Here is a 9383-nt window from a genome sequence, read left to right on the forward strand (position 1 = left end):
GCTCCAGTCCGCCCGTTGAATGTTTATTGAGTGCCTACTGTGTGCTGGGCTGGGCTGGGCCGGGCCTAGAGAACACAATGGATCCGGTGTAGACCTGCTCCCTCCCCTTCCGTGCAGCTCACGCACTACTTGTGGGAGTGACAGAAAAGAAAGCAAACAGTCGGATAAAAATGAGCAACAGTAAAAACTGTTATAAAACAAACCAAGGAGGCAGAGAAAGGAACTACACAGCATGGGCGGGGTCAGCGGAGCCTGAAAAGCCCACACTCACACTGAAATGTATACATGATGAACTCAGACACCCTTTTCTTTTCTTTTTTAAAATTTTTTTAATATTTATTTATTTTTGAGAGACAGAGCATGAGCGGGGGAAGGGCAGAGAGAGAGGGAGACACAGAATCTGAAGCAGGCTCCAGGCTCCGAGCTGTCAGCACAGAGCCCGACGGGGGGCTCGAACCCACGAGCCACAAGATCATGACCTGAGCTGAAGTCGGATGCTTAACCGACCAAGCCACCCAGGCGCCCCTTGGACATCCTTTTCCAGGACCAAATGGTCCTGGAACCACTGGGTTTTCACATGCCAAAAAAAAAAAAAATTTTTTTTTAACTCAAGACGGGTCATTCACTTATGGGTAAAATGCAAAACTATAAACCTTCTAGATGATAACAGAGGGGGAAATCAGGATGCCCTTGGGTTTGGCAATTTTTTAGATTTAAGACCCAAAGTACAATCCTGAAAGGAAACTATGATATGCTGGCCTCCCTTAAAACGAAAATTTTCTGCTCTGCAGAAGGCAGAGATTCTCTGCTAGAGATTCAAAAGACAAGCCACAGATTAGGAGAAAAACTTTGCAAAACACCTGTCGGGTAAAGGACTGGTGCCCAAAGTATACAAACAACTCTTAAAACTCCGTAAGAAAACAAACAGCCCGGTCAAAACCCGAGCCAAAGATCTGAGCAGACCCCTCACCGACGAAGATACACAGATGGGAGAGAAGCAAATGACAAGTTGCTCCACATCAGATGGCATTGAGATACCGCGAATTAGAAACATCCATGAGATACCACCACAAAGCTATTAGAAGGGCTGAAACACAGAAAACCGACAGCACCAAATGCTGGCAAGGATGCGGAGCAGTGGCAACTCTCATTCATTCGCTGCTGGCGGGAATACAACTGGTGCTACCACGTTAGAAGACTGGGGGTCTTCTACAAAGCGAAACATAGTCCTAGCCTATGATCCATCAATCGTGTCCCTAAGAGTTTACCCAACTAACTTGAAAACGTGCCCGTGCGCAAAGTTGCACATGAATGTTTACAGTAGCCGTATTCAACATAGATTCGATCGAGCACCTACATCGCCAAAAACTGGAAGCAATCCAGACGTCCCTCAATGGGTAAATGGATACACTGTGGTCCCTCTGTCCATATCACCGAGTATGATTCAGCAACGACAACAAAAAGAAACGAGTTCTCAAACCACAAAAAGACGAGGAGGAATCTTAGACGCGCACTGCAGAGTGAAAAGAAGCCAGGCTGAAAAAACTACCTACTGTATGAGCTACAAGTGTAGGGATTCTGGAAAAGCCAAACTATGGGACCTAACCAGGGATTCGGGAGGAGGGAGACAGGGAGAGGTGGATGGAGCCCAGGGGACTTTTAAGGCAGCAAAACCATTCTGTATGATGGCGTAAGTGTGGACACACGACGTGCATTTGCCAAAACCCAGAAAATGGAAAACAGCCAGAGTTTACCCCCGACTGTCAACTGTGGACTTCAGTTAACAACGATGCATCCATACTGGCGCATCAACGGTAACAAATGTATCGCGTGAGGGCAGGTGTAAGTGACAGGAGAAACGGTTAACAGGGAGGGGGCATATATGGGAACCCTGTATATTTACTGTCCATGTTTTCTGTAAACCTAACAGCACCCTACAAAAGTCAAGCTCACCAGTTAAGGAGGTGGGAAGGGAAGATGAGCCCGAGCCAAGCAAGTGGAAAGCGAGGGGAAGAAACGCTTGGTAGAGGTCACAGCAAGTACAAAGCCCTGGAGGGGGGCATGTGCTTGTGTGTTCCAGGACCCGCAAGGAATCCGAGAAGGAAGGGAGAAGGACGAGCTGGAGGGGGCCGGAGGGGCTGCCAGAGGCTGAGGCGGAGGGCCAGAGAATCATACTCCTTGGGGACCAAATTTGATTCCCTCAATCTTTCCCTCATTATCGTATGGGGAAACTGAGGCCCAGATAAAGGCAATGAGAAAAACATACAGTTGGCTCATCTAGCCAGAACCTGCGGGGAGCTCACGGGACATCATCAATTCCACACGTCCACACCAAGAGAAGCGTGACTCTTACAATACCGCTGTGCGGTAAGGTACCATTACGATCCGCTTCACAGACAAGGAAGCAAGCCCAGAGAGGCAAGGCCACTTGCCCAAGGTCACACAGCCAGTGGTCAGTGGCTGAGGCTGACGCTGAAGCATCACAGTGGCCGCTGCAAGAAGCATGTGCGAGGTCAACTTGGAGTCTCCAGAAGCCCAGGGAAGCCGCACTGGGGATCCCTGCCCCCTCCAGCAACGGTGCCTGGCACTGAAACACCTCTGGATCCCCATCGCCTGGCAAATAGGGCTTATGTTTGCTGAATCTACAGGCGGGTGAATCACAGTGAGGTGACGCACTTCTGAGGTTCCTTCCCGCTGGGGAGGGTCCGGGATTGTGGACCCCGTGCCCGTGTGTGTGGTGCCAAGGCCACTCACAGGCAGTGCCCCTGGGCTGTGGTGGTCCAGCTGCTGTCAGTGACCAAGCCGTCCTGGCCCCAGAGTTTTCCAGGTCCAGAGCTGCCTGTATCCCTCGCCACCTGGCCATGAGACTGGGGCTGGCCATGAACGCCTCCCGGTCTGGAACAAAGGTTCTGGAGTCAGGACACCAGGGCTGGCTGTCTCCCGACTGGAGACACCATCCTCTCTCTCCCCCTCACACTCACTCACTTCCTATCCCCCCTCCCTGCTGTATTCCATCCCCTGCGATATGTTTCCAAAAGGCTCATATTCCCAACATGCTTGTTCATTTTATAGCCCCCAGTGGAAGCCCCCCGAGGGCAGGGGGGTTTGCCTGCCTGTTGGCTGCTGTGCTCCCAGTGCTCACTCAGTGCCAGCAACAACGGAGCCAGTCCCTTGCAGCCAGGGCTGTGGCGTGGGGGACCCAGCTGGTATATTCGAGATGCCCACCCGACAGTCCTGTTCTCTGTCCCGTGCCACCACCGCTCACTCCCGCCCAGGGCTGGGGCTGTGTTGGGGGAAGAGACTGTCGTCCCCAGCCTCTTCACTTATACAAGTCAGTAAAGGCACTAGGCCTCCCAGCCTCTGGAGAACCGCCATCCTCTCCCCGAGCCCCCCAAGCCTCAGTTTCCCTGGAGGGCTTCCTTGAGGGAGGGCGTCTCAAAGACTTAACATTTGTTGATGTCATCGTGCAAGGTTTTTTGCAGAGTGATGGGCATAACAGTGGGTCGGGCTTAGTGGGTCCCCAGGAAATGAGAGGCTGAGCGTCCCCACCCATCGTGAATCCTGGGGACCCCAATCCCCCATCCATCAGGGTTCCCAGGAACCTCACGCCAAGGCCCCGGGACACAGTCTCCCCATCCATCTAGGATTCTGGGGACCCCTCGGAAGCTGTGGGCCAATCTCTCCAGCGATCAGGGGTTCTGGGAACCCCTCCGAGGCGTTGGGGACCATTCTCCCCATCCATTGAGGGAACCCGGGAGGCCCCGGGACCCAGTGTTCGACTCAGAGCGCCGGGTCCCGGATGCCGCCTCCGCTCCAGGTCTTGCCAGTCCCCGAGCAGGCGGGAGCCCACGGGGCACCCCGGGGATCCCTGGGCGTCACGCTGCTGTTGTGGAGCGCGTGTTGACGCGTCGCCCGGGAGACGGGCGGGGGCGGGCCCGGGAGGGGGGCGCGGCCTGGCGGTGCGCAAGGGGCCGGCCCGGCTGCGCAGAGCCCTGGCGGCCGCAGTGGCCACGGCCGCCGCCGCCCGCCGGCTTATATACCGCGGCTAAATTTAGGCTGCGCCCGGAGCTCGTCCCCATCCGGGACGCGTTTCCGCCGCCGCCGCCTTGGCCCGGCCCCCGTGAGCGCCGCGCCTATAAGGCTTGGGCGGGCCCGGCCGCGGGCCGCAGAGCGTCCCCGCCCGCCCGCGCCCCGACCAGCCCGGCTCCGGGCAGCCAGTCACCGGTGTCCCAAACCCGCGTCGGCCCCGGGTCCCAGCCATGGCGCTGAGCGAGCCCATCCTGCCGTCCTTCTCCACTTTCGCCAGTCCGTGCCGCGAGCGTGGCCTGCAGGAGGTGAGGGCGGCAGGGACATCGGGGGCGGCCGGGACCGCGGGGCGGCGGGGGCGGCTGGCTCAGGGGAGTGAAACGCGGGCTGCGGGGTAGTAGAACGCAGGCGGCGGGGACCGCGGGCTCCGTGTTGTAACACGCAGGCGGCGGGACCGCGGGCTCAGGGCCGTAGAACGCAGGCGGCGGGCGGAGATCCCCGGGCCCCGTCGCGCGCTCACGCCCGCGCCCTGTCTCCCCGTCACCCGCAGCGCTGGCCGCGCGCAGAGCCCGAGGCGGGCGGCACCGACGACGACCTCAACAGCGTGCTGGACTTCATCCTGTCCATGGGGCTGGACGGCCTTGGCGCCGAGGCGGCCCCCGAGCCGCCGCCGCCGCCGCCGCCGCCCCCGCCGCCTGCGTTCTACTACCCGGAGCCCAGCGCGCCGCCGCCCTACAGCGCCCCTGCGGGCGGCCTGGTGTCCGAGCTGCTGCGGCCCGAGCTGGACGTGCCGCCGGGGCCCGCGCTGCACGGCCGCTTCCTGCTGGCGCCACCCGGCCGCCTAGTGAAGGCCGAGCCCCCCGAGGCGGACGGCGGCGGCGGCTACGGCTGCGCGCCCGGCCTGACCCGCGGGCCGCGGGGCCTCAAGCGCGAGGGCGCCCCGGGCCCGGCGGCTGCGTGCATGAGAGGCCCCGGGGGCCGCCCCCCGCCGCCGCCCGACACGCCGCCGCTCAGCCCCGACGGCCCCGCGCGCCTGCCCGCGCCCGGTCCGCGCGCCCCCTTCCCGCCGCCCTTCGGCGGCCCCGGCTTCGGAGCGCCCGGGCCCGGCCTGCATTACGCGCCGCCCGCGCCCGCCGCCTTCGGTCTCTTCGACGACGCGGCCGCCGCCGCCGCCGCCGCCGCCGCTCTGGGCTTGGCGCCGCCCGCCGCCCGAGGTCTCCTCACGCCTCCCGCGTCCCCGCTGGAGCTGCTGGAAGCGAAGCCCAAGCGCGGCCGCCGCTCCTGGCCGCGCAAGCGCACCGCCACGCACACCTGCAGCTACGCGGGCTGCGGCAAGACCTACACCAAGAGCTCGCACCTCAAGGCGCACTTGCGCACGCACACAGGTGGGCGACGCGCGCGGGCCGGGGTTGGTGGCCGGGGGCTCTGCGCTAGTGGCGCGCGCTGAGGAACACCCCCCTCCCCCCACGCCCCGAGAGGGCGTGGCCCAGGAGATTGGGAAGGGGGTCGCAAGTTTAGGACTCCCTGGAGGCGTGGCTCAAGAGGTTGGGGAGCGGGTGCGCGCTTAGGAACCTTCGGGGGACTCTGAGAATGTTGCGGGAGGGACGCACGCTTAGGACCCTCCTGGGAGCGTGGCTCGGGGCTTTGGGAAGAGGGTGCACGCGCTTAGGAATCCTAGGGGGACGATGGGTCTCAGAACGTTGGGGAAGAGGATGCCAGCCTAGGACCCCTCTGGGGGCGCGGACTGTGCGCACTTTGGGCTCCCCGGGGGCGAGAATCAGGAGGCCCGAGAGCCAGGGGTGAGCGCCTAGGATCCCTGGAGGTCCAAAACGTAGGTTCCCCGGCGGCTTCAGGGGGCTGGTTACAGGGGTAGGTTGCGCGCGCCCGAGTGGCCACTGTCGCGGGGAGGGTGTGCGTAGCGGGGCCGCAGGCGGGGCGGAGCAGTCCCTGGGAAGCAAACTGAGGCCCGCTCTCGCCCCCTCTCTGCAGGCGAGAAGCCCTATCACTGCAACTGGGACGGCTGCGGCTGGAAGTTCGCGCGCTCAGATGAACTCACGCGCCACTACCGCAAGCACACGGGCCACCGTCCCTTCCAGTGCCACCTGTGCGACCGTGCCTTCTCGCGCTCCGACCACCTGGCGCTGCACATGAAGCGGCACATGTAGCCTGGACGCCCCTCCGCCTCCCCCCGCCCCCCACCGCGCGCGGCCGTGGCGGGTCCCACGCGCCGGGTGCGGCCCCCTTCCAAACTGTGACTGGTATTTATTGGGCCCAGAGGACCGGGCTGGGCACAGCGTGGCCATCGAGGGGGCTCCCCCCCCCCCCATGACGACGATGACGCCCCGGCCCCCATCAGAGACTGAAGGCCCGGTGGGAGAAGACCACGATCCTTCTTGACGAGTTTTGTTTTCAAAATGGTGCAATAATTAAGTGTCGTCTTCCCCGCCACCGGGTCTACACTAGAGGATCGAGGCTTGATGCCTTGTGAGAAATGCCGCCTTAATTTGTACTGTCTTCGACATTTTTTTTATAATATTGTACATAGTGACTGTGACAGATATTGTATTACTGTAAATAGGGAGACAGGTGGGCATTTTGGCTCCCTGGTTCATTTTTATAAGACTTTTGTTGTTGTTGTTTTTTAATTAAAAAAAAAAAAAGTTTTGCATCTTTGGAAAAAAAATCACAGCTCTGCTCTGGCTGCTTGGAAGCTGGGGTGTAGGGTGGGACTCGGGGGAAGCTTTGATGGAAGGCGGGCTGGCAGAGGTGTGGGGGGGGGGGAGAGTGCCTCCCACCCCAGCCAGCACCCTGGGTTGTCAGCTGCAGCACCCAGCTGCCAGGAACCGTGGGGTTTTCTATAAATTTAAACACTACATTTTAAGACTGAGGGAGAGTTATTTTAAGGTTGTTCCCTGAGCCATAAATTGCCTCCTTTTCCCCAGAGCTGGGGAAAGTGCTGGTCTCACTGACGTGGCCTCCTCTGGGCTGAAAAAAGACTTACCTCTTTCTGGAAGCTTCTGAGGTTTTAGCCAAACTTCTGGAGTGTGCAAGCTAACCCATCCCCTGCCCCCCCCCCCACCTTCCTCCACCCAACACACACACACCTCTTTTTTTTTTTTTAAAGGGAAAAAATGCTGAATTTCTGACCCGCTTTGCCTTTTACTACTCTCGCCTGTCAGCAGGATGTTTTAAAGGGTGAGTCCCCCATCCTGTTAGAAAAAAGGAAATCCACGTTTGAGGGCTCTGTATGCTGGGCGCTCTTTTCCAGAGGAGGAAACTGAGGCCCAGAGAGGTAGCTAGAGAGTGGTGGCATTAGGGTGCCTAACCTGGTCTGTCTGCCTCCTGAGGGTCCCCGAACTCCTCTGGAAGGGGCGAGGGGCTTTCTGCAGCAACCCATCTGGTGCTTGCGCCGGTGGGTTATGAGACCCTCCCCGGCAGGTGCCCTGGTGTGAAGGAATCACATCAGAGCCCCTGCTTTGGTGACTGAAGGTGGCCACTGCAGAGACCCTCCTCCTAAACCCCAAACGTCTCCGTCCGGGCGGGCGAGGAGGTGCCTGTCTCCGGCAGGCGGGCTCTCCCTCACCTTCCCCCTTCTCGGGGGCCCCCGGGTGGGTCACCATGGCTACCAACCATTGCACAAGTTGTTTCCAGAAAGTGAAAATAGCTTGTAAGCAGCACCTATTTTAAAACACTCTCTCGCCCCATTGCGACAGAGGCTGGGATTTCCTCCCTCCCTCCCTCCATCCCCCCTCCCCAAGGCAGTCCTGGAAACAGCTGAGAGCGTTTGGTAATCCACAAAAAGCAGAAATGGGAGATGGCAATCTGATTCATCTTTCTCGAGTAAATAGCCGGGGCCCAGTTCCGCCGGCGATGAAGCGCGTGTGAGTGTGTGAGCCTCCTGTACCCTCTCTCTGCGGCTTTTGCAGAAACTGTTCCAGAGCGGAGCAGTGGCCCCCTCGACCTGTGGAACCGATCTGCTTTGCTCACCGCTGGTTCCGGAGGCACTGGGTGGGGGGAAGGCACAGAACAAAGACTCACAAGAAATTTAAAATAGCTCTTTGTAGGGTCTGCAGACTTTCCTGTTGAGTTGAAGCTAGCAGGTAAAGCCATTTTTCTTGCTTGCTCAAAAACACCTCCCAGGTTTCCCCCGGAGGCCTCTGAGTCCAAAGAGACGCCAGTTGTAACGGGACTGAAGCTGTTCAGTGTCTGTTTCCTGAGCGCCTCCCACAGATAGAGCAGAGCGTTCCGCTCGGATAGGGCTGTGTGTTTCAGCCTGCGCTGATTAATACAGAAATATCCCTCATCGTTTTTTTCCGGCCCTTTCTGGAAACCCGAATGTCACCTTCTATCTTCTGGAGGCGTGGTTCTCTCCCAGGGGTGACCTGGTCTAGAGATATTTTTGGTTGCCACAACCGGGGCCGGGGTGGTGGCGGGGTGCTCCTGGCATGGGCGGAGACCCGTGGTGCCGTTACCTTTTTTTTTTAAGTAGGCTTCATGCCCAGCGTGGGTCCCAATGCAGGGCTTGAACTCACAACCCTGAGATCAAGAGCCGAGCTGAGATCAAGAGTCGGAGGCTTGGGCCGCCTGGGTGGCTCAGTCGGTTGAGCGTCCGACTTCGGCTCAGGTCATGATCTCGTGGTTCCTGAGTTCGAGCCCTGTGTCCGGCTCTGTGCTGACCGCCTGGAGCCTGCTTCGGGTTCTGTGTCTCCCTCTCTCTCTCTCTCTCTCTCTGTCCCTTCCCTGCTCATGCTCTGTCTCTCTCGCATGCTCTCAAAAATAAACATTAAAAAAAAAAATAAGAGTTGGATGCTTAACCGACGGAGCCACCAGGCGCCCCTGTTAAACAGCTTATGATGATGCACCCACCACAGAGAATGATCCAGCCCCAAACATCAGCAGCGCCTGAGTGGGAGAACTGGAACCTTGGTTCCTAAAAGATCAACATTCGTTGCTTTTATTAGCAAGGAGGTGGCCCCGTCCCAGGAAGCAAGCTTTGATGGCAGATGTCACCCAGAGAGAAAGTAGGGGGGAAAAAAATCTCACTGCAGGGCCCCGTCTCCAATGGCCGTAAGAAGACCGAGCACCTCAACACTTTTCCTTTCCATAAAAGAAGTTCTGGCATCCATTTGAGAAAATATTAAATATCAAAACAAAGAAAAAGAAAGAAAAACAATTTACCCCGCCTTCTACAGCCTGATTGCAATCAAAGGTGTTTAGAGGGAGGGGTTTCCGGTTAGTGGTCGAATTGCTTTCACATGGCTGCAAGGATCAGCACGTCCCCCCCCCACCAACTTTTCTTTTTCCAAGCAAGGTTAAAACCATTTTTCCGTATTTTGTCCTCCACGATGCGTTTTTAT

At 58.6% G+C, this 9383-nt stretch overlaps 1 protein-coding gene across 1 annotated transcript; it reads left to right on the forward strand.

Moving 5' to 3' along the window:
* The first annotated feature begins 4153 nt into the window (after positions 1–4153).
* Positions 4154–6744, forward strand: KLF2 (Kruppel like factor 2). The gene is made up of 3 exons (XM_042928786.1): positions 4154–4334; positions 4577–5411; positions 6016–6744. Exons 1-3 carry the CDS (start codon positions 4260–4262, stop codon positions 6189–6191), a joined length of 1086 nt encoding a protein of 361 aa, XP_042784720.1. The 5' UTR covers positions 4154–4259; the 3' UTR covers positions 6192–6744.
* Positions 6745–9383: the final 2639 nt, after the last annotated feature.

Source organism: Panthera leo, chromosome A2 (genome assembly GCF_018350215.1).
Source record: "Panthera leo isolate Ple1 chromosome A2, P.leo_Ple1_pat1.1, whole genome shotgun sequence".
Lineage (NCBI taxonomy): Eukaryota > Metazoa > Chordata > Mammalia > Carnivora > Felidae > Panthera > Panthera leo.

Excerpts from the sequence above, each read along its gene's own strand:
- KLF2 (XM_042928786.1), top strand. The coding sequence starts at position 4,260 with ATGGCGCTGAGCGAGCCCATCCTGCCGTCCTTCTCCACTTTCGCCAGT. Across the intron at positions 4,335-4,576 it reads GCGAGCGTGGCCTGCAGGAG|CGCTGGCCGCGCGCAGAGCC; the intron begins GTGAGGGCGGCA and ends CGTCACCCGCAG. Across the intron at positions 5,412-6,015 it reads GCACTTGCGCACGCACACAG|GCGAGAAGCCCTATCACTGC; the intron begins GTGGGCGACGCG and ends CCCTCTCTGCAG.